The sequence below is a fragment of the Bidens hawaiensis genome, unplaced genomic scaffold, assembly GCF_021521415.1.
Source record: "Bidens hawaiensis isolate Kalapana, Puna unplaced genomic scaffold, B.hawaiensis_p1.1 tig00037353_1, whole genome shotgun sequence".
Taxonomy (NCBI): Eukaryota; Viridiplantae; Streptophyta; class Magnoliopsida; order Asterales; family Asteraceae; genus Bidens; species Bidens hawaiensis.
In genome coordinates this window covers 90,674-114,964 of record NW_027496532.1, presented here as the reverse complement: position 1 = coordinate 114,964, position 24,291 = coordinate 90,674, and the positions used below count along the sequence as shown (strand labels likewise).

The 24,291-nt window shown below is 37.1% G+C and overlaps 2 protein-coding genes and 1 pseudogene across 3 annotated transcripts; 1 reads left to right on the top strand and 2 right to left on the bottom strand.

Annotated features, from left to right (window-relative positions):
- Nucleotides 1-444: 444 nt before the first annotated feature.
- On the bottom strand, nt 445-4,036 carry LOC143589334 (tubulin-folding cofactor A-like). Of its 2 annotated transcripts, XM_077070125.1 has the most exons (4): nt 3,947-4,036; nt 1,485-1,663; nt 1,147-1,233; nt 445-744 (listed from the first exon to the last, which is right to left on the bottom strand). In XM_077070125.1, exons 2-4 carry the CDS (start codon nt 1,635-1,637, stop codon nt 643-645), a joined length of 342 nt encoding a protein of 113 aa, XP_076926240.1. In that variant the 5' UTR covers nt 1,638-1,663; nt 3,947-4,036; the 3' UTR covers nt 445-642. The 2 variants fall into 2 exon arrangements, with proteins under 2 accessions (XP_076926240.1, XP_076926239.1); XM_077070124.1 differs by lacking the exon at nt 3,947-4,036 and having other exon boundaries at nt 1,485-1,702.
- A 541-nt stretch (nt 4,037-4,577) lies between these two features.
- LOC143589328 (GSH-induced LITAF domain protein-like) lies at nt 4,578-12,195 on the bottom strand. The gene is made up of 3 exons (XM_077070120.1): nt 11,842-12,195; nt 4,973-5,099; nt 4,578-4,887 (listed from the first exon to the last, which is right to left on the bottom strand). Exons 1-3 carry the CDS (start codon nt 12,108-12,110, stop codon nt 4,804-4,806), a joined length of 480 nt encoding a protein of 159 aa, XP_076926235.1. The 5' UTR covers nt 12,111-12,195; the 3' UTR covers nt 4,578-4,803.
- A 9,857-nt stretch (nt 12,196-22,052) lies between these two features.
- LOC143589333 (uncharacterized) lies at nt 22,053-23,988 on the top strand (annotated as a pseudogene).
- The last annotated feature ends 303 nt before the right edge of the window (nt 23,989-24,291 follow it).

Sequence of the window (24,291 nt, the reverse complement as noted above, 5' to 3'; positions counted from 1 at the left end):
CACAAGTGCACATCTGTAAATAATGCTATTATCAATTGTAACAATAAATTTTGAAAAAGGTTCCTTTAAGACCATACGTAGTGGAAAAACCCCGAACCGTTTTGTACACAACGCTGGAAGAGTTTTTCAAAGGCCATAACGCCCCCAAAAGGCCCCGGGGCGGTGTTCCCAAGCGTTTTGGAGAAAAACACCCCATAGACAATGCCCACTACGTTTTGTCGCATTAATATATTATACATACTTGTATATTTTTTTGCTCTGACAAAAATATGAGATACATGGGTTTTGACCTGTTCCGGATTGAACCAGCCGATTTTCACAACCATAAGATTATCCAATTGCAACCTAGTTATGTCTGAAAACCAGCAACATATCTGTGTTATTATAGGCATCGCTAATCGCTTATTTGTATGATACACGGTTTCCACCACATCTAACAGGCAATTTCGTTATGCAAACAGCAAAAAGTTAATATCACAACTTTTAAACATTGCAAATTTCTCCACGCACCCGACCATAGACAAGTAAAGATGTCGGGAGCAAAAAGTAAATACGGGTCAACAAAACAAATACAGAATAAGAATCTGAGCATAGTACTAGGATTTGTAAAGCATAAAAGACATGCTATATTTTGGGCACATACTAAGATTCGGTTGATTCAAATAACTTCTCGATGTCAGCAACAGTGCTTTCAGCTTCGGTGACTTCTGGTCCTTCCTTTTGGTTTGCTTCTTCCAGCTCAGCCTGAAATCGCACGGCTTATCTCATATTTATCCCGTTAATATAAACATAAATAACAATAGTGGCAAATTTAACCTGCTTAGTTACAAATGGGCCAATTTGGGTTATGTTTTAGTGTTTTATCATTAATGGGTCAAAATCAGAAAAGGTAGCTTAAAAGGCGACTGGTTAAAAGTCACCCGAAGTATACCTTCAATGCATACGAGTATACGACCTCTTAAATCACCTTGTTTCATAACATTAGATTACTAATTTACAATTGTAATAATATAGTTTTATTATCATACTTGACATATATATTATTTACTTTCAAAATGACTCACATACCACTATTCCTATTAGGTAGTGAGTATTTACCATACATTCATACCAAAATAAATTTAAATAAAAAAATAAACCACATACCAATATTCCTTTTAGGTCAGCGAGCGAGGACTCAAGGCGTTTGCAACAATCAGGAATCATCATCCTTGATTCAGCCAGCACATTTTCCTATTCAAATAAACAAAAAATATATCTTTAATAAATAAAACATCTCAATTACAACTTCAGCTAATCATCGTTGTTGCAAGCACACCAAATGAACAAACATTCATAATAAAAAAAACAGGAACAAAGCTGCAATTATTATTACCCCAGTGACTCTTTTACACCACCGAAACAAAAAAGGCCATAATACAGACAGCATAGTTTAAACACATTTTAGGAGTTTATTTAATGAGCAAGATGCATATGAAATTTACCTGTTGCTTAAGATCATAAGGATCAGCACCCTTTTCCTTCATGTCAGCTGTCTTGGCCGCTTCCCTCTCAACCTCTTTCTCATAAGAGTGAAGCTCCTTCACTATGCGTTTGCATGATGCTGTCTTGATTTTCAGATTTCTAATTGTTGCCATATTTCCTACTGGCAAATGTTGCCTACCTGAAAAAAAAGTAAATACAAAACATTCACTTTAAGTAGAAAACTACATAAACACTTGTACCTATGCTTTAACTATGATACATTAGACGGTTCTTCTCTCCTACTATAGCAGTAAGTAGGGGTGTTCAAAACCGGATATCCGGACCTTTCGGATAGTGGATTTCACTATCCGAATCCGAATCCGGAAATTCGGATATCCGGACGGATAGTGAATCAGATATCCGAGAAAAAAACAAAAACAAAACCTACTTTAAAAAGAAACAACATCTCAAGAATTTAAGTTTTCCATCCAACAAAGTAAACACAAATTGCTCAAAGTACAAACAAACAATCAAATAACACACAATTGACGAGGGTTGTGGTGATGACGGTGAGACGAGGGCTGTGGTGTATGGGCGGCGTGCGGGACGCCGGAGAATGGTGAGAGTGTGAGAAGACGGGGAGGTGGAGGCGAGCTGCTGCGTCGTTGCCTGCTGGGCTGAATTGATCTGATGTTGTGAGAGAGTTGGTGTTTGGTCTTTGACTTCTAGCATAAGTGGAAGAAAAGAAAAAAACACAGATGGAGGCTGGGTAACTTTAAATTAGGAATTAGGGTTTGAGTTGGATATAAAATAAAATAAAAAACATATATAATTTAATATATCGGATAGTTCGGATATCCGAACTATCCGAAATATCTCAGAATAGCTATCCGAATCCGAATTTCCGGATATCCAGTTTTCGGATATCCGAACTTTCGAATATTTCGGATTCGGTTTCGAATTCGGATATTTTTGAACGCCCCTAATACCTATGCTTTAACTGTGATACATAAGGCGGTTCCTCTCTCTTACTACATCAGTAAGCGCAAGTGTTTATGTTACACAAGAAACAAAACGAGTGATCACTGCAGAAAGATGGTGATGGAACCAATAAAAGTCGACGACAACAAAGATCCTTTGATATATGTTCAATTCTCTTACACATACAAGGTGTCAACCATTAAATAAATAAAAAAAGGATAAGTTGATTTCCCACAAACAAGATTGAGAGTAGCCACCATTGAATTAAGGGAGGGTGTTGAAGATGTAATTCAAAATCAAAATACGAGTTGTTTGAAGTATTAGTTCAGGTTGTTACGAGAGAACCATTGCGTCAAGAAAGAAGGGCGGGTCATGACATGGTGAATTATAGGTCAAGCGGAATTGCAAGTCTTTATGGATGTCCCGTAATTTACGTGGTAGTTTGTTAGCTATTTTTGGTTTGGTTTCCGATTCATGTGTAACTGTTATATAATTTTAAGCCATCATCAATAAGAACGTATATAGTAAACCAAAATGTAGTCGTTTGTGTGTCTTCTGATCCTCATATCTCTAACAATTTGTGGCTATGATACCACAATGTTGGAGCTATGAGGATCTCGATGCACACAAACGAGTACATTTTGGTTTACTAAATATACATCTCATTGATAATGAGCTACCACTTATATAAAATTACACATGAATAGGAAAACAAAACCAAAAAAATAGAAACAAGACTAACAAGCTACTATGTAGATTGTGGAACACCCCTGAAGACTTGCAACTGACCCATAATTTCTCATGACTCGGCCTTCTTTCTAGACTTAACAGTTCTCTCATAAGTCATAGCACCCGCAACAAATACTTCAAACAATTCGCATTTTAACAATTTGAATTATTACATCTTCAACAGTTCTCTCGTTTCTCTACTTAAAATCGGTTAAACTTATCTGATGAACGCGCCCTGCATCTCAAATCATTTAGTTTTGTAGTTTCAACATCTAACGCTCGTATACAACTTAACATGTGTCTATTCTTCTAATGCATATAACAATTTCTTCTCGATTCCGAAGTATCAAAATACAAAAAAACAATTCTCCATAATTTCGGCTCATTCAAATGTTTTCCAAGGTAGCTACGACACTCGTCCCGCATATTAGTTTGAAAGAGAACTAATCACAGGTGTGAGTTACTGAAATCTATATAACAGCACACAGTATACATCAGCAGGCAATTCTTCAGCTATAAGTTCATATCAGGTGAAACTACTAACTAATTAATATTATAATAAGCTGTCATACATTTGTGAATAGCTTACAAATAATGAAGGTCAGATCAATTAGAATGGTACGCGTTTGAGATCAATAGATATCAGAAAACCTAATTTTGACGGACACGGGGCATAATAATAATAATAAAGCAATTTCAACATTATGCAGCATAATCATATAATGTTTGTTATAGGCGTAAACTAAATGATCGGAGACTGGAGGATATGTACCTGCAAAGATGAATTGTGTGATGTTTGGCTGCAAATACCAGATGGCTGGTAGTGCTCTCGGTATACAAATAAATAAGGGCTAAAATGCTCAAGTACCTACTCGTTTTTAATTGTAGTGAAAATAAATGAATTAAAATGTTTGAGATCTGACTTTAAAAAATGATTATTGTTTTTTTTTTAAGTTAAAATGTGTTTGGAAATCTCGAAAATCTTTTTTATTTTAGTTTTTTGAAATGGTTAAAAAGCAGTATTCAAAAGCCTTAAATTCTGACTTTTTAAAATGGCTTTGAAGCGGTTATTATTAGGAAATTTGCAGTTTATGATAATCGCACTTATGGTTGTTCACAAGCCAAGCCGAACTGAGCAAAGGCTTACTCGTTTCTTGGCTCGTTTACAACCGAAACGAACCGAACAATTTAAATTCAAACCAAGTGAGAATTGAAACGATACTTCAATTTGGTAAATTCTAATCGACAAAAATCTAGTTGTTTGGATGTATTAAGAGAAAAAACAGTGGGACCTTTTAATTTGCATGTATACATTTAAGTTATCTTTGATTACTTAACGAGTTTATCAAAGATTTGTGTTACAAGTTATTTCTTCCTTCAAATATCATAACGGATAGATCATAAATCAAATTATGGAGAGTATTCGCTTCATACAAATATACACAGCCACAAGAAAGCTATACAGTATGCAAGTTCTAATAATGCTAAGCATGTTCATTCTTGCAGAATGCCAGAACCCACATGCTATAACATACAACATCTATCAACATCATGTCTTTATGTTCAAACACTTGCCTTCACTCAAAGTTATAATACAATAAAAAGTTCAACATCAATGTCATTCCATGATTATGCAGGCAACGCAAAACTCGGCTCAGACCATCTTGGTGGATCCATCACCAAACACGCATCATTTTTCTCAAAATCAGCAAGCTGCATTAAAACATTTATTATAATTCATTCTTTGAATGAAAATGCAGAAAATTTTAGCTAAAAGAAAGTCAAAAGGAGCGCATACCTTCTCGTTACAGTGGGGGCAATAGTGATACTTGTGCCAAAGGCAATCCATTGAAGGACAAAGAAAGCATACTCCAAGCATAAATGGCATCATGCAACCAACAGCAGCAGCGAGACTTGGTTTTGATCTATAAGACGTGATTCAATATATGATCAATCAAACTTTGCACTAGTGAATTATGTTTAGTAACATTTGGTTCCCATTATTTTCATGATTACAAATTACAACCCATTAAAGAAGAGATCTTTTATCATGTTTAAAAACGATTAAAATGTTAAAACACCCTACAACAGCGCTTCTTGAGGGAAAAAAAAGACATTTGTTAATGAAACCAAGTCAATATTTCACAAGTCGCAAAAGTAGATACAACATGATTCACACAACATTTATTGTAATCATAGTTATCAAATACGTTAGGTGCAAAGGCCTCGCCTAGGGCCTAGGCGCAAAAAAAACAAGGGTCTGAGGAAAAATAAGCGCACTTAAATAAAAAGTTAAATATTTATTATGTGTATGTAAAATAATACTATTCTTCAAAAAAAAAGAAAAAAAAAAGCTATTATGTAACATTTTATATCATCTAATTAGTACCAAAAGTTCTAAATAGACAAAGATTCAAATGTAATTCCACAATTTGAATAACAAAATGTATCAATATAATGCCTTTGACTTCTCCTAGGTCTAAGCTTCAATGGCACCCCTTGCGTTTCTTACTCGGCTTTTATGTTATTATGTGCTTGGCATAGACAATGCCGAAGCGGTCACCTAGGTTTTAGAAGCGCATTTATTGAGCCTCATCTGAAAAATGGTCCTAGGCGCAAGAAACGAGGGCTTTTAATAACTATGATTGTAATACGTTTTTTGCATTATTATGTGATGTAGTGGCCGATATATGAGTAGAAGTAGTCAAGTAGATATGCGGCTAAAATTTCGTGTATGTCATGGCTATGTGCGTCAAATTATTCCGAGATAACACACTCACAAATAGGGGTGTTCAAAAAAATCCGGATCCGAAACCGAACCCGAAATATCCGAAAATCCGTATCCGAATTATCCGAAATTTCGGATATCCGAATTTTCGGATACCCGAAAACCGGATAATCTGAATTTTTGGATTCGGATGTCAATTTCTAAAGAAATCGGATAATTGGATTATCCGATACCCGAAAACTAAAAAAAAGTTAAAAATAATTAATATATTATAAGTTATAACTTAAGTTTAGGGTTTTCCATCTGTTATAAATTCTCCATTTTCACGTCGCACCCTCCCATCACCTGCAAAACACCTTCCCCGCTGCTCTTCGTCGCTACTTTGCTATATCACTTTGCTTTCGAATTATCCATGTAACTTTCTTGTTAACAGTTAATGAAAATTATGATTTGGCTTATTAGTTTTGGAATTTATCTTAGAATTTGTTTGGATGTTTTTGGCTGTTTAAATTGTTTAAGTTTGAATTTATCCATGAAATTTTTGAATTTTTTTTTATCTCAATGTTGGAAACTTGAACATAGGTTTAATTTTTATTATATGCATAAACAATTTTTTTTTGGATAATCCATTTCAATAATCGAATCCGTATCCGAAATTTCGGATAGTGAATATTGATATCCAAATCCGTATCCGAAATTTCGGATATCCGAAAACCGAAATTCAGTAAGCAGCTAGAGTTTTATAATATTGTTAGTTTCAGTATCCACAAATATTACATATACACATATTACATCTAGGCACCAACAAAGCGGCCCCTGAAATCCCGTTAATGCCTAGCAAGTTCTACAACATTTATTAAACAGAGAAAAAGAAAGAAGGTTAATTTGATCATAAGAACTAGAAATTCTTTTATTGAACTCCAAAACCAACGCTTATAAGATCATGTTAAGTAAAAAAAAAAAACATTTTGCATAACATATCAATTAGAAACTAGGGTTCTACAGATTTGTTAATTACAATATTCAAATCATATCACAGATTATGTACTGAGAAATATAATTACCTAAAAAGGATTCACTTTTATGTATATAAAGAAATAATAATAACAGGAGTTGTTGATTAATAACTGAGTACACACCAGAGTTCATGGAAGACAGACATGACCGCAGATAGAAATGACTTGCAGATCTTCATAGTAAATTGAACATATAGCTTTGCCGTCGAATGAATCCATAATCATCATCGTTCTATAAAACAAAACCCTAATTCTCGCTTGATTGATTTTACATTGAGTTGAGTCGGTTTTATGTGTGTATGTGTTAGGGTTTGAAGTGTAACTGATGGAAGATTTAGGTAATCGGTAATTGATCGAAGAGGCTATAATAATAATAAAAACCCTTATTTATTATAATAATATGCTGAATCAATCAGCCTCATACATACATGATAGATTTCACACCAAATCATCTCAACATCAACATAATAAAACCCCACAAGAAAAGAAAATAAAAAAGTAAAACATAATGACCTCACCGGTCACCTTTAGTCCTTCGCCATCACCTTGTTCTTCACATCCCCACACACCACCACGTTGTCAGTTCAGCGCAATAACATCGTCACCGGCCCAGCATAACTGGAACTTCAGATCACTCATTACTCCACTGCGACCTTCCACCGGAGCTAACACCAGCTTGCATGTGAAATGGGCACTCGACCGCCTGGTTGGACCAGGTAGGGAATAGGCCTTTTGCTCGGTCACAAACTTGCCATGGAGGTTAACCCACATTCCGCTGCTGACTTTCCTTAGTGTCAGCACGGCGGTCTGTTGCTTGGTCAAAGCTATCTGAGGGCCGGAGAGTTGGATTCTGAGGGACTGAGTTTGCCCAAGACGGAAGGTGACGTGGCTGGAACTGGCCACCGTCACCTCCTTTGTGCCGTTAAGCCGCATGTCGACGGTGGCTAGTTCCAGCCACCGTCACCTCCTTTGTTTTGAACTGTTGCATTCTAATGTATGGGGTCCTTGCCCTATCAAATCTACGTTGGGTTTTGAATATTTTATTACCTTTATTGATGACTATTCTCGCACTACTTGGGTTTATTTGTTGAAATCTCGTAGTGAGGTATTTTCCATATTTCGAGAATTTAATGCTTATGTTCAAAACCAATTTAACACCACCATTAAAACTTTACAATCTGATAATGCTAAAGAATATTTTTCCACCGACTTTTCTTCATACTTAAAAACCAACGGCACTATTCATGAATCATCGTGTGCTTATACATCTCAACAAAATGGTGTGTCCGAACGCAAAAATCGTCACATATTGGATGTTGCTCGCACAATCATGATCCAATCACGTGTTCCTCATCGTTTTTGGGGAGATGCCGTTCTCACTGCCACATATCTGATTAACCGCAAGCCCTCAACCGTTCTTCAGGGTAAAACACCGTTTTCTGTACTATTTCCCAACGATGATCCATTTCCTCTCGCACCTAAAGTATTTGGTTGTGTCGCCTATGTTCATGACCATAGTCCGAAAACCATCAAACTTGATCCCCGAGCCATTCGTTGTGTCTTTCTTGGTTACTCACGGGTTCAAAAAGGGTATCGATGCTATAGCCCATCACTTCACCGATACTTTACTAGTGCCGATGTCACTTTTCACGAGTCTCTTTACTTTCCCGAGTGTTCCACTCCTGTTTCTGACCCGTTTCCCGACCTCGATATACCCACATCTCCCTTCCTCCCCACCATTCCTGTGTCGATTCCCTCTACCGATCCAATCTCTGCTGATTCTGACCCACCGACAGAACCTCCGCCACTGCTTTTCACATATGCTAGGCGAGGTAAGGGTCAAATATCAGAGACACTTGATTCACATTCAGGCCACAACCCCGAAATACCCTCAGATCCTCCGTCTGCATCCGAACAATCTACACCTCTTACTGATACATCCTTACACGATCTGACACCTTTACCAGAAGCTACCCCTGATACACCCATTTATGATCCTCCTGGTGCACCACTACCCGATATACCTATTTCTTTTCGCAAAGAACCCAGGAAATGCACTCGTTACCCAATTCAGGACTATGTTGCCTACACCCACCTATCTCCTGAATCTCATGCGTACACCACTACTCTTGATTCCTACCCGATTCCCAAAAATGTGACGAGCGCTCTAGCTCACCCTGGATGGCGAAAGGCTATGGAAGACGAAATTGGGGCTCTAAAATCCAATCATACATGGGATCTTGAAACACTTCCTAAAGGGAAGCGTATTGTTGGTTGTCGTTGGGTGCTTACGGTTAAACTACACCCGGACGGCTCCTTACACCGCTTGAAGGCTCGGTTGGTCGCAAAAGGGTATTCCCGGGCATATGGCATTGATTATGATGAAACCTTCTCGCCAGTTGCTAAAATGCCATCTGTCCGTATTTGTATTGCTCTTGCTGCCATTAATCATTGGCCGCTCCACCAGCTTGATGTCAAGAACGCCTTTCTTAATGGTGTTCTTGAGGAGGAGGTATATATGGAGCAGTCACCAAGGTTCGTTGTTGAAGAGGAGACCTCGAAAGTTTGCAGACTACGTCGTTCTCTATATGGTCTTAAACAGTCTCCCAGGGCATGGTTTGGTCGATTCTCTAGTGTTATGGGACAGTTTGGGATGACTCGGAGTGCCTACGATCACTCTGTCTTTTTTAGACACCAGAAAGGAAAGAGGATTATCGTAGTTGTTTATGTGGATGACATTATAATCACAGGTGATGACGAGGTCGGGATCACCGAACTCAAGCAGTTTCTTCAGTCTCAGTTTCAGGTCAGCGACTTTGGTCGATTGAGGTATTTCCTTGGCATAGAAGTTTCTCGCTCTCCACAAGGAATACTTCTCTCCCAACGAAAGTATGTCCTTGATATGTTGACTGAATGTGGCTTACTGGGTTGTAAACCTGTTGATACCCCAATGCTTCCTACAAAGAAACTCCTCCCAAAGGAAGGAGATCCAATGAAAGATCCTGAGCGATACAGACGGTTGGTTGGTAAACTTAATTATTTAACCGTCACACGACCGGATATCTCCTTTACTGTTAGTGTTCTGAGCCAATTTATGGCTGCGCCATACACCGGTCACTGGGATGCTGCCATTCGTGTCTTAAGATATCTTAAGACCTCACCTGGGTTGGGTATATTATACTCTGATCAGGGTCATTGTCGTGTGGGTGCCTTCACAGAAGAAGGAGATGGTCGGATATCAGGGTTCTCAGATGCAGATTGGGCAGGTTGTCCGATTTCTCGACGATCTACCACCGGATATTGTGTGTTTGTTGGAGGAAATCTTGTATCATGGAAGAGTAAGAAGCAACACACGGTTTCCCGGTCGAGTGCCGAATCGGAGTATAGAGCCATGGCAGATGTAACATCAGAGATGACATGGGTACGTCGTCTTCACATAGAACTCGGGGTTGTTTCTAATGACTTGATGCGGTTATACTGTGATAGTCAATCAGCCATTCACATAGCCAAGAATCAAGTATTTCATGAGAGGACAAAACATATTGAGGTCGACTGCCACCTTATCAGAGATCGAGTAGTAGGCACACAAACTGATCCTCCATCCATTCAACCAGTTCATGTGACAACAAATTTTCAGCTAGCAGACATTCTAACTAAACCGCTCCGGAAAGCTCATATAGATTTTATTTGTAACAAGTTGGGCATGATTAACATCTATGCTCCAACTTGAGGAGGAGTGTTAGTTGTATTTAGTTATAATTAGGGTTTTAGCCCATGTAGTTGGTTAAAGCCCATGGGCCTTTTATGGGTTGAAAGCTAGGGTTTGTTTGTGTATAAATAGATGTAGTTGTCTTTGTATTATTCACACCTTCAAGTAATAAACATTACTTTCACTACAACCATCTTCTTTACACTAGGCATTAACCGGGATTTCAGGGGCCGCTTTGTTGGTGCCTAGATGTAATCTGTGTATATGTAATATTAGTGGATACTGAAACTAACAATATTATAAAACTGTTTTTTTGCGCCTTGCACCTAGGCCCCAGGCGAGGCCTTTGCACCTAACGCATTTGATAACTATGATTACAATAAATGTTGTGTGAATCATGTTGCATCTACTTTTGCGACTCGTGAAATCCATGTTGTATGTACTCTAAACCTATCTCATGGCTATAAATGTGATATCCAGTACCCATAATGCATCCTTTTAACCTAGGGATAAGATTGGTATCATACCGATACCGAAAATACAAAACTTTCTGAAAAAGTGTGTACTAGGGGTGTGCAAGAAACCGAAAAACCCGATCTGAAACCGGAAAAACCGAAAAAACTGAACCGAAACAAAAACCGACAGTTAGGATTTATGTTTTTGTAAAACCGCACTAACGGTTCGGTTTTAGTTTTGCATGTAAAAAAACCGAACCGAACCGAACCGAATTCCTAAATTTTTATTTTTTATATTTTATATTGAGTAATTTGAAAGACTTTAATAAATATGTACCTCCAATATTTTTGATCAAATGTATAATACTATAATAGGCTATTATTTTACAATTAACAAAATTATTTATACCTAAATTTATTATTTTTTGCCAACTTTTTTTTCGGGGCTAAAATTTTAAAGCTCAAATGGCAAAAACCGTAAAAACCGAATCGAAACCAAAACCGAAAAAACCGAAACCGAACGGTTTCAAAAACTCTAAAAACCGAAGTTTTGGTTTTCGGTTTGGTTTTAGCCAAAAACCGCACCGAACCGTACCACGCCACACCCCTAGTGGGTACCTAATATAAGATAAAACCCCAGTCGGATAACCTAATTCTCGCCCAATTGCAAATCAATTACACCAATCCGACAAGAAGACTATAAAATTCACAAATTTTCTATATAAAAACAAATCAATTGAATAATAATAATAATAATACCTGACGGTGGTGAGACCAGAGCTACCGCAAAACGCACAGTTAACCGGAGCAGGGGTATCTCGGTAAATAGTTTGTTGAATAGGAATACCTTTGGGATCTCCAAAGACGGCGTTAGGTGGGATTTGACCGGACTGATAAGGGTTATGTCCAACGTAGTATTGCGGCTGTGGTTGTTGTGGTGCGTACATAGACGGCTGCTGCTGGTAGTTGGGGTTGTACGGAATCCCCATCACGGGCTCATCGGGCTTCTTCTCCGTCGTTGATGACATCACTCCGATTGATTAATTGACTGATTGATTGATTAAAGTTTACACAACGCGTTTTTTAGGGTTTATTGAAATGAAATGATGGGAATTTGGGTGTACGGATTGGATTTTATATGAATGTCGGCGATGAAGAAAGTCGTGAATGACGGGTTTTCACAAGTCAAGTCTAAAGAAATTTCAAGAAAAACAAAAATAATAATCAAAAGGTTCTCGAATATATAATTAACAAAGGACATGGGTGGGTTAATAAAGAAAAACTTGGATCTTTATAATCTCCGGTTCATTCATTGGAGTGGTCGGGTTTTATTATCATTGGGTCATTTTCTCTTAAAGTGTAGATAACTTGGATGCGCTTAAAGGCTCCGTACAGCTGGTTTAGGCCAGCTGACAGTGATCTTTTGTCATTGGGTCACTCGTATGGAGTACCTAGACATTTTATATTCGTTTGGTCGTTCAAAAAAACCATGAAATTCTTTTCTTTGGAATTTAACATTATACGATCTAGAACATTTAATAAGATGATGTCTTGAAGCAAAAATAAATAGAATTCTAAAAAAGGTGGTCTTTGAAAGAAGGAATATCCCGGTAGAGATAGCGGTTATTCTTAGTGTTCTTAGTTGTTTATAAAAGTTTACAGTTCAAAAAAAGAATAAGATCATGAAATGTTGTATTTAGTTCTTGTGGAAGTGAAGGTTGTCTGGGTCGGGCTTCGGTTTTGCATGATTTGGGTCTCGTCTTTCATAGTTATTACATAAACTCCAAAACAAAGGAAACTGGAAACTAATGAAAAGGGATCAAAGATCGTGGTCTTTGAATTACCCTCCAATGGTCAAGTTAATATGGGTATATATTTATTGTATAAGAACGTATGTATGTGTGCATATGTATATAGAGAGAATAGAGAAGAGTAGTGGAGTGGATTGATCTTCCTTGTTTAGAAGAGGGTGTGGGCTATACTTGGGGCCAATGGGCTACGTCGTGTTTGGGATCTAGTCAAAGTTTCTTATAATTTATATCTATATCTATACTAATATATAAAGCATGAGTGAATGATCTCTTAAATTTTAAAAAGGTACCAAATTCAATGTTTTATGTATAACACACAATGCATTAAAAATATACAAATTAAGGGTAATAAAGTCTTTTCATTCCTTTACAATATACTTATAACTTTGGTCCTTCAACTTCAATACTTTTTTTGTAAATTTAGATAATAGTACACATATGCCCCTTAATTCAAAACCAACCACCCTTCGATTTTTTAACAGCCATATCTTTTCACACGTTAATATTTTTCATAAAATAACTACATCATAAAAACAAGTATTATATTCTCTTTAATTTGAGTATGGTATTGCTATAGTTTTTTAGTTTTAAAAAGTTAACATGTTGCGCGATTACCGTGTAGAACTGGTAACACGTCGAGTCGGGTGAGCTTGAGTCATTTGTAAAAGTGGATTAGGGTCAAAACAAGTCGATACCAGAAAAATGGTTAATTTGGTTCAGGTTCGAGTAGATAGGGTCAGGTCAGACCGATGTCGAGTCGGAACAGGTTTAGGGTTTGCTTCTTGATTTTCGTCACCGGTTACGCAGATGTCGTTGTTTACATGTACGGGGGCCGATAAACACGTGTTCAGCACCACATAACGCACATAACCAAATCTTGGTAAGCGCTCAACATAGCGCCCTGCACCGGTAAACGTTATGAATTACACGCGTGGTGTTGGTTAAGCATGTTTTAATGTCAGTAACGTGCATTCTGGGCCGGTTATGCGTGTTCAATCTTCGATTACACGCAACTGACTTTGCACGAGTTACGCGTCAAATTTCGGGCTACGTGCACACTGTCATTAGATGACGTATGTACTGACACATACTATACGTTCAATGTCGAGTTCGTGCACGCCCCGCTGCATTGCGCGGGCACTCAGCTAGTAATACCATAATGTGTGTGTTTTCAACCCTTTAACATTTCAAAATGTATAAACGTCTCGGACATTCTTGTGTTTGGATGGACAGGGTGAACACGTTTGCTTGTGTAATCCTTACGTCCTGTTCTTGAGTTTTTTTAAATGAAGGAAAGGAAAGAAAAACTAATGATAGTTAAAAATGGGCGTTCTTGAGTTTTTTTTAGGATGAAAAGGAAAGGAGTAGGAGGAGTTAGAAGGGATTAAATTGATGTTTTTTCCCAATAAGTTATCATCCCAAAAATGGGATGATTACTAAGGATAACATAGTTATCCTTTCTTTTCCTCTAATTTCCTTCAAACTCAAGAACACACCTAATTAAAAAAAAATTCCTTCCCTTCTCTTCCCTTTCTTATCCTTCCCTCTTTTTTCCTTCGTTAAAAAACTCAGGAAGACCGTGTATATGATGAGAATCAACATGTCTTCATTCATTTTGTCTTTGATACATCTGAGTCCCTACACCCGAATGTGCTACATTTTTAAAAATAGTTCAGCGGGTAATGCACGTTAACTTAGTGAGTTATTGATACTTGGTTTTTAGTATGATCAATTTTGATATTCAAAAGTGGGTGAATGCTGCTTGTTGCCCGTTTATCTGTCTCTCTTGTCTAGTATTATGTGAAGGGGCAATTTAATAGGATATTAATCAAGTTTTAAAAATATTTTATTAGGTCACTCAATTTTAGGAAGTGTCTTAATTAGGTCACTCGAGTTTTATGTTTTATTAAATTAAAAATTTTAACATGTTTTTTTAGCCTTTTTCTTTTTTATTTCTCATAAGAAATTTGTTTATCTTTATTTTGATGTTAACCTTGACTGGTGACGTGGATTTTTTATTTTTTATTTTTGAATTTTAACATAATTAACGTTTTTTTTTAATTAAACTACATTTCGGCATCCACATTTTATCATCCATTTCTTTCTTGACACACAAAAAAATTGGTGAGACTCGATTTGAAGATTTAATGGTCCGATTTGAAGAAAATATGTATGAGTGTCTGAATTGAAACACTTTTGAACTTAGTTACTATTTTATGAAATATTTTCTATCGTGAAATCAAAATTTCAATATGATTTTACTTCACATTTCTTGTATTTGTTCATTTCTTGTATTTGTTACGTAAACTATATAAATTATTTCAGAAAAATATAAAGAAGTTTTAGTCACCTCATAGTTGAGATGTCAATAAACATAACTTGTAGATGCATCTAGCTCACCTTAATTTGTTTTATGTGATAACAAATGGAATTCCTAATTCAGTATTCTCTTCTTTTATAGCCATGACCCGTACATATACGTTTAGATTAAATATATTAATTATGTACAAACTTTTTAATAGTAAGTTAAGATATTGAAAAGAAAATATGTATACTAAAATAAATTAAAGAAAAGTAGGCTTCTTTTTCCATACTGTTAGGCTACGTGTAGTGAAGGGGCTACAATTGGGGGTGAATTGTGACACGTGACGCCCAGCCAGCATGAAATGAAAATTTGTTTTTGGGGTGTAATGGTGTAGGGGCTACAAGTTGGGCCCACAATGTCTTTTTTTATTAGTTTCTTTTTATAATTAAACTAATTAAATAAAAACCAATTTATTTAAATAATTAAATAAAAATGCATTAAAATTAAAATGAAATAAAAAAAACATAACTAAAAAAAATACATAACTTAAAATATTAAAAAACATAACTAAAGAAAAAAATTAAAAAAAAACATAACTAAAAAAGAAACTAATATCCGTAATATTCGCGCATTTTTTCACGTCGGCGTTGAAACAATAATGCGGCATCCTCGTGAAACCCCTCCACATCGAGGGATTCGTAGTCGTCTTTCATTTGTTTTAATTCGAATGTCTGGTTCAGCTTTTCTTGTTGTTTGTTGGATGCTCGAAGGTCGGCTCCAATTACGGTGGCATTTGTTTCCGAACGACCGGCCAACTCGTTTATTTCAACGGGCTCCGTAATGAATCGTGTTGACGACGAACCTTCCCCCTTATTTTTCCTTGATCTCCCGCGTGGTTGAGGCAACTCCTCTACCTCATCGTCGTCGGGTATATTAAAATCTTCGGCCAAATTAACCATGTCGTCCAGAAAGAAGCTACGAGCATCGGAGAGTGTGTTTGGTGTGCTCAGATTTGTCGACGACGATGTCTTCGACCTTTTTGAGGGTCGGGATGAGCCGGCTCGTCGGGCGACGGGAACGGTTGGTGCCCGGCCCATTTCGCGCAACCGCGTAGTTTTTTCCAACAATTCAAATACTTGAACGGTTTCCCGGGGCGCTCAAAAGTTTGTCCCTGAGCTCGAAAGTCGCTCAAGGCTTGAGTTATAATGTCGCCGTTGTTATGCCCGCTACGCCAGCCGGGCCCCTGCAACCGATTAAATATGCCGGCAATTTTTTGACAATCGGCGTTAAGCCCCTTCCAGTGGGCTTGAACCGCTTCTTTTCCCCGGTAGTCTTCGGGTTTATTGGTTATCTCGAGCCAAGCTTCAAATATTTTCTTCCAAAACACCCCGGTGACTTGAAAGTTAGCTACAAATTAAAATTATTTGTCACAATTAGTATACATTTTAATAAACACTAAATACTTTTTTAATAAATACTTAATATTAAAAAACCTATTGAAGTTGGGATCCTCCGAAATGACGATCCAAGCCCTTGCAAGGGCCATCTCCTCCTCCTCGCTCCAATGCTTGTATGGATCACGTTGCGCCATCGACTCCCCCGGTTGTTTTTTTTTTTGTGTTTACGGGTTGGCTTTTTGCTTGAACCGGAGGCCCATGACGTTTGCGTATCCGGTACCGTCACCGGCTCCGACTCCGGTGGTGTAGACCCGAACACCGGCATTGTGTTTTGGGGGCTGAGATAGTTGGCGTACATGTTTAGGTTCGGGTCGGAAAATTGATACGGATAGCTCGGTTGGTTCAGGTTCCTCGGGTTCCATTGTAAGTTTGGTTGGTTCGGTTGGTTCGATTGCGAGCCATACGTTTGACCAAAACCAGGGAATTGGTAGTTCGGTTGGCTCGATTGCGAACCGTACGCTTGACCGAAACCAGAGAATTGGTAGTTCGGTTGGTTCGGGTTGTTTCTAGGATTCATTTTGTTTATTTTTTGTAAGAATGTGGGTAAGATTTGTGTATAAAATGGATATAAAATGGAGAAGAAGGGTGTATGTTTATATATATATATATATATATATATATATATATATATATATATATTGTTTAATTTTTTTTTTTAAATTTGACCGTTTCACAACGGTCATTTAATTATAATATTATTATTTTTCTTCTCCATCGGCGACAAGTTAATCCTGCCCCCCGCCCCTTTTCGCCCAATTATTGCCGCGGGGGGGGGGGGGGGTGTTCTTCCCCTTTATCGCCCCAATCCGGCGCCCACTACACTTGGTCTTAGAGTGTTAGAAAGAAAATTACGTAAATGAATACACACCTTGAGAGAAAGCTTTTTCATATGTATAAGGCTCAGTTCCCCTTTTTATTGTTAGATCCATCGAGTTCCCTTGCAAAGAGTATTTTATGGGTTAATAAGTAATAACTTAATACTAATAGAAACGACACAATTAAAGGAGAGAATTTTTGTGATTTTGTGTTCCATTTTATTAATTTGAGCATGAAACACAAGACCATTGTTTGGGAGTAACAACTGGCTTAGTGGCTTGAGGACAAAAACTACCCACATCTTGAAACCAGCCCAACCATTTTTAATTTGTATCTAATCAAGCAGTTAGCCCAATTCTAGAACTTTTATAAGCCCTTAAAGCATGTTACCTAAGTGAAATTATTCCATCATGTACAATTTATAGCGAAGGGTATTTGATGATAGAAATATAAATTGGTAACAACTTTCAATGTTATTTTAATAACAAGAATCAAGAGATCACCTGTAAACCAACTAACATGCAATCACCAACAACCAAAAGAACATTTAGCGCCCGTTGCTTTTTCGAAAACTTGCTCCTATGTCGATCATAAGCCCTAGACACAGTCTTTGCAGATGGATTCACCAACTTGGAATGACAGACACTGCATTCTATCATCCCTTGTTTCATCATCCAAATCCTCCCCGCTTCACTCACTTCCTCTAAATATCAAATCTACAACATCAATTCACAATCAATACAAATCAGCACAAATTAACAATCCATAACATAAATTAACAATTATAAATATTCCGAACTGCTAAAATATAAAAATTAAAAAAAATTATAATAATAATATTAATAATAATTTGTGAATAAATCAGCATAAATTAATAATCTATAACCTAAATTAACAACTATAAATCTTCTAAACTGCTGAAAAAAAATGATAATGATAGTAATAATAATTTGTGAATAAATCAGCATACATTAATAATCCATAACCTAAATTAACAGCTATAAATCTTCTAAACTACTGGAAAAAAATTTGTTAATAATCTAATAATAATAATAATAATAATTTGTGAATAAATCAACAAAAATTAATAATCCAGAACCTAAGCGCAGTATGCATCTATTAATCACCTGAACTGTAAAATCAATTCTGATTGATAACAACATCACAAGTAAGTGAAGTAATGGAGTATAATATATGCAAAAACCTAATTCAATCAAATCTTAACACATAACCGTAACGAATTACAAACCAAACGATAAACTAAGCTCATCCGATATCAGATCTTACAAACTGACATTAACAAAACCTAAATTGTGAGATCAATGAAGAAGTAAATGAATTGTGAAATTAAAAGTGAATTAGACCTTGATGATAATGATTAGTCTGAGATCTGGCAGCTTAACAGGGATTGAAGTGTAAGCGGTTGAAGAATAAGGCGCGAAATAAACCCTAGAAGATGATGTTACAATAATAATAATATTATTGATGTGGAGAATATGGTGAGAGGTTGCTGTTGTTGTTGTGTAGATCGATTTGAATTGAATTGAATAGTTTGGTTTTTTTGCTTTAGAATTACAACACTATTATTATCAGCACGGTTGACGCGTTGCTGTGATCTACGAAAACGTCACCGACAAATATATACAGCTTATATGTATGTTTGTAATGTAATTGTGTAATGATGGAATTTGTATTTTTAGTCAAATTATTGTCTTGACTTGTAATGTAGTAATGACGTAATGTGCACATGTTTTAAATTATATAGTGGTTTTGAATACTGCCATTAAATAATTGATGAGATGATTAGAATTTAGAAGTACATTCGTTTCATTCTAATATGAATTAGGTAGCAAACCACCGCATTGTGGCGGCGGATACGAATTCAGTTGGTATCGGTTAGGTTCGTATTGTTATAGACATTAAACTCAAAACACAAATTAGTGAATACTCGTAAAACATTTTTAAAATAACGTTTATTCTATCGGTAAAACACGGTTGTTGTAGCGCCGAGTCAACACGGATTTTGTCAGTATCAGCTACGTTTGTGCTACGTTTGTTATGGTTCAGAACTAAACCTAAAAAATAGTTCCGTCAAGTTAACATATTTAGAACAAAAATACCGACACGAATTCGATCGTGTCAGTTAGGTTAATTACAGGTACAAGAACCAAAGATAAAAGGTAAATTCATCATATTATGATAGTTAAAAACAATAATCAATAAAACATACCATATAGAACTAAAAAATAAACCTAAATACAACACACACAATGTATCCTAATTGACATTAATAACAACAAAATAATATAAAAATGAAACTTTCTGCCTTGGAGGCTCGAACTCAGGAAGAAGGCAGAACCCAGGTGGTTTGAAAAGGTAGTCATACTATAGAGGTAGGGTACCAAAAAGACCAAATACCCTTAAGTGATACCCGCGGGTTAATCAAAAGCCCCCTCATAAGACACCCGCGGGACATATAAATCATCCGCATAATCATTTGAGAAAGAAACACCCTCATAGCACATGCGGAAGCGCCAAAGCACCCTCAGAAGTCATCCGCGCAAAGGAACATCCTTCCGCATAAATGACCACAAGGTAATGCTCCGGGACAGCTGTTAATAACCTATTACCTTCGAGAAGATTTGCCTAGATGCTTTCTTGGGCAATACGTGATCCTCTGGCCAATCAGCTAATGACACCTAGCAAGGCCGTTACAACCATGCACATGGTTAATATTCTCCCTTTAACCAATACTTGGGAGACACGTGTCTAGGCTGTCATGCATGCACATGCAACGTATGAACTAAACCTATCGTATGAAGGCACGTGTCCAAACGATTAGAGGGCATCTTCTAAAAGGACAGCTGACCCAATCACCTTCTCACACCCTTTGGCTATAAATACCTTCTCAATCATCATAAGGTATTCATTCACTCCCACTGTACTCTCTCAATTTACTTAAGTGCTTATCTTCTACAGAACAGTACTTATTCTCACGCCGGAGGATGGTTACGGGAAGACCCCCCCCCTCTTGTCATTCCCGTAACGAGCTCACGGTATCTGTTTTGCAGGTGCTTGTCATTGGACTTTAGGCAATTGGGTTCATATCGTGTTAGCAGTTAACCGTATCCTACCTTGTTGACTCATTGGATCTAAGACCCATACCCGGGGAGTAGATCCGTGTTTCTTCACATACCCATTGAACCAAGTAAGCAGAGGATGTTAACTTTAAAAGTAATTTTATAAAAGGTCCTAATAATAGCCTTAAAAGAATATCTATAAAGGTGCATTTGTGGCACCGACTTTTTGATTTTAATCTATATAGATAATAGATTGTCACTTTTCTTATTTGCAGTTCTCTCACGTCATGTTATAGTTACAAAATAACTAATTAAGTTTCTTATTTGTTTATTATGCTATATAACTTTAAGCATTTTCAAAATATTGAAAATTTAGGTTTTTATTAATGTTTTAAAAACCGGTATTTTACTTGTACCGGATTCGGCTAAAAAAATGGTACAACCAGTTGAACCGGGTATACCTGGAGGTTCAACCGGTTATATCTTATAATTTCCTATAAATGCAACTTCAATTCTAAAAATAACTCAAAAGTAAATGATCTCATAACAAAAAATAATTTAAAAGTTAATCAATATTAAAAAAAAATAATACAAAAGCACTCAATTTTAAAAAAATAGTTCTAAAGTTAACATGTTTGAATGTTAATTGTTGGGTTTAAAGTAATTTTGGAAAAATATGGGCTGTAAATATAAAAAAATTATCGTACTTAAAACCAATATGCCGGTAAAAACCGGTATTTTAGATAAAAACCGCCGATACGATAAACTGACCAAAAATACCTGGCTTAAAATACCGGCCTGCTATGTGAAATCCGATTTAACCGGTTCAACTGGCCGATTTAAATCGGTTTTTAAAACACTGGTTTTTATAGTATAAAACATGATACAAACGACCTAAATAAAACAATTAATAAACTTATGTTTGACAATCGAGCCAAGCCTCGTATATTGTTTAGAACAAAAATATATAATGCATACTAATAATAATACTACCTCCGTCCCATTAAAAGTGTCATATTTTGAATTTTCAAAGTTTTTATTTATAAACTTTGACCGTAATTATATACTTTTTGTGTTATATAAAACTTGATAAAAATTATACCGATAAAAACATTTTTTAAAACATACTCAAATCATATAACTTTCATCAAGTGTTATCTAACGCAAACAAAATTATTTAAGGTCAAAGTTTATAAATAAAGACGTTGAAAATTCTAAACATGACACTTTTAATGGGACGGAGGGAGTATAATACAACCAAATATATATTAGTCATTGTATATATAATTATCTTAATCGTGCTGCCCAAGCATATCCTATAATAACAAAGCTTAAATATAGAACTAAATATTATTCTTATTCGTGTTGCCAAGTCATATTCCGTATAGTTCGACATGCGTGATGCCCAAGGATCAAAACTCCTATATAAACACAAACACAACATGCATAAAATTAAACAAAAACCAAAACACCTTACAATACAAAACATATATATAACAATATGGCTCCCACATCCACCTCCCTCCTTGGCCCACCGGAGATCCACCGTCCCCACCGTCTCACCACCGTCTCACCACCATCCACCACCACCACCCACCCATTCATGGACGCCATGATCTCCAACTTCAACACCACTAGAGTAACCCAAACTCCACCCATGGGCTACACCGAAAACATGTCACCAACCTTTCTATCCACCGGCAACCCATGCCTTGATTTCTTCTTCCACATTGTCCCCGACTCACCACCCGAAACCGTCACACACCACTTACAACAAGCGTGGCAACACGAGCCCTTGACAACCCTAAAACTAATATGCAACCTAAGAGGCGTCCGAGGCACGGGTAAATCAGATAAAGAAGGGTTTTATACATCCGCATTATGGCTCCATAAAAACCACCCCAAAACCATGGCTTCTAACCTCTCGTCCTTGGCCGAATTCGGCTACTTTAAGGACTTGCCCGAGTTACTATACCGTCTCCTTCAAGGACCTGAAGTTCGTAAAATAGCTAAAGCTGAGCATTTGAAAAACAAAAAACACAGGTCTTTGCAAAGTCGTAAGACCATGTATAGGCGCTTTAATCACTCAAGAAAAAGCTCTAAGCAAATCCGAGCTGCGAGAAAGAGTGTGCCTAGAGAGCAAAGGCTTTCGGCCGAGTTAAAGAGAGTGGAAATGGAAAAGATGAATGCTAGTAACAAAAGAAAAGATAAAAGGATTATTATGGCTATAAAAGCCTTAGAACGATACAACCGTGACCCAGATTACAAGTTGTTACATGATTGTGTGTCGAATTTGTTCGCTGAGTGCTTGCGGTCGGATATCAAGTTATTAAGTTATGGGGACTCTAGGAGAATCAGCCTGGCTGCTAAATGGTGTCCATCTTTGGATTCATCATTCGATAGAGCGACTTTGTTATGCGAAAGCATAGCGAAGAAAGTGTACCCTTGTGAAGTGTATAACGAATACGAGGGTATAAAAGAAGCTTGTTATGCGTACCGGGTTAGGGATCGTTTAAGGAAGGAAGTGCTGGTGCCGCTAAGGAAGGCCCTGGAGCTACCCGAGGTTTACATCGGGCGGAATCAATGGAATTTGATACCGTACGGTAGAGTGGCTTCGCTATGAAGCTTTATAAGGAGAAGTTTTTGAAGCATGATAGGTTAAGGTTTGAAGAGTATTTGGAGAGTGTAAAGTGTGGTAAAGCGAAAGTGGCTGCGGGTGCACTTCTTCCACACGAGATTGTAAACAGTTTGGAGGACGACGATGGTGGTCAGGTGGCCGAGCTTCAATGGAAGCGAATGGTGGATGATATGTTAAAGAAAGGGAAGTTAAACAATTGTTTAGCGATCTGTGGTGTATCGGGTAGTATGTCCGGGACTCCAATGGATGTTTGTGTGGCTCTGGGAGTACTGGTTTCCGAATTAAGCGAGGAGCCATGGAAAGGGAAGGTTATTACTTTTAGTGCAAACCCGAAGCTGCATTATGTTCAAGGGGACGATTTGAGATCAAAGATCGAATTTGTGAGACGAATGGAATGGGGGATGAACACTAATTTTCAAAAAGTGTTTGATTTGATACTTGAAGTGGCGACAAAAGTGAGGTTGAGTGAAGATAAAATGATCAAGAGGGTGTTTGTGTTTAGTGACATGGAGTTTGACCAAGCGTCGGTGCGCCCGTGGGGACTGATTATAAGGTGATCAAGAGGAAGTTTGTGGAGAGAGGGTATGGAGGGGCGGTTCCGGAGATGGTGTTTTGGAATTTGAGGGACTCGTTTGCGACGCCGGTGGCTGGGAAGGAGAATGGGGTGGCGCTGGTTAGCGGGTTTTCGAAGAATTTGATGACATTGTTTATGGAAGATGGAGGGAGTATGAGCCCTGAGGGTGTCATGGAGAGTGCCATTTCTGGTGAGGAGTATAAGAAACTGGTGGTGGTTGATTAATATTAATGTAAATTTCGTGTTATTTATATGTAATTTTAACTTTCTAATGCAAGAATTACATGCATCTTTTAACAAGTCTTTAGTCTTTACAATATTGTCATAGCTAAATAAACACAACTGAACTATCATAGACCTTGTCAAGGCTTCATTTTAACAGTGGCCCAACTTAGTTAACTAGTTTTTTTATACGTGGGCTTGGAGAAAGTTCCACATACTGGGCTGCCAAGAACCCAATAAACTTAATGGATTAAATTAGCAATTTAAGTCCATATTAACATCTAAACTACTATTAACCAATGTTGT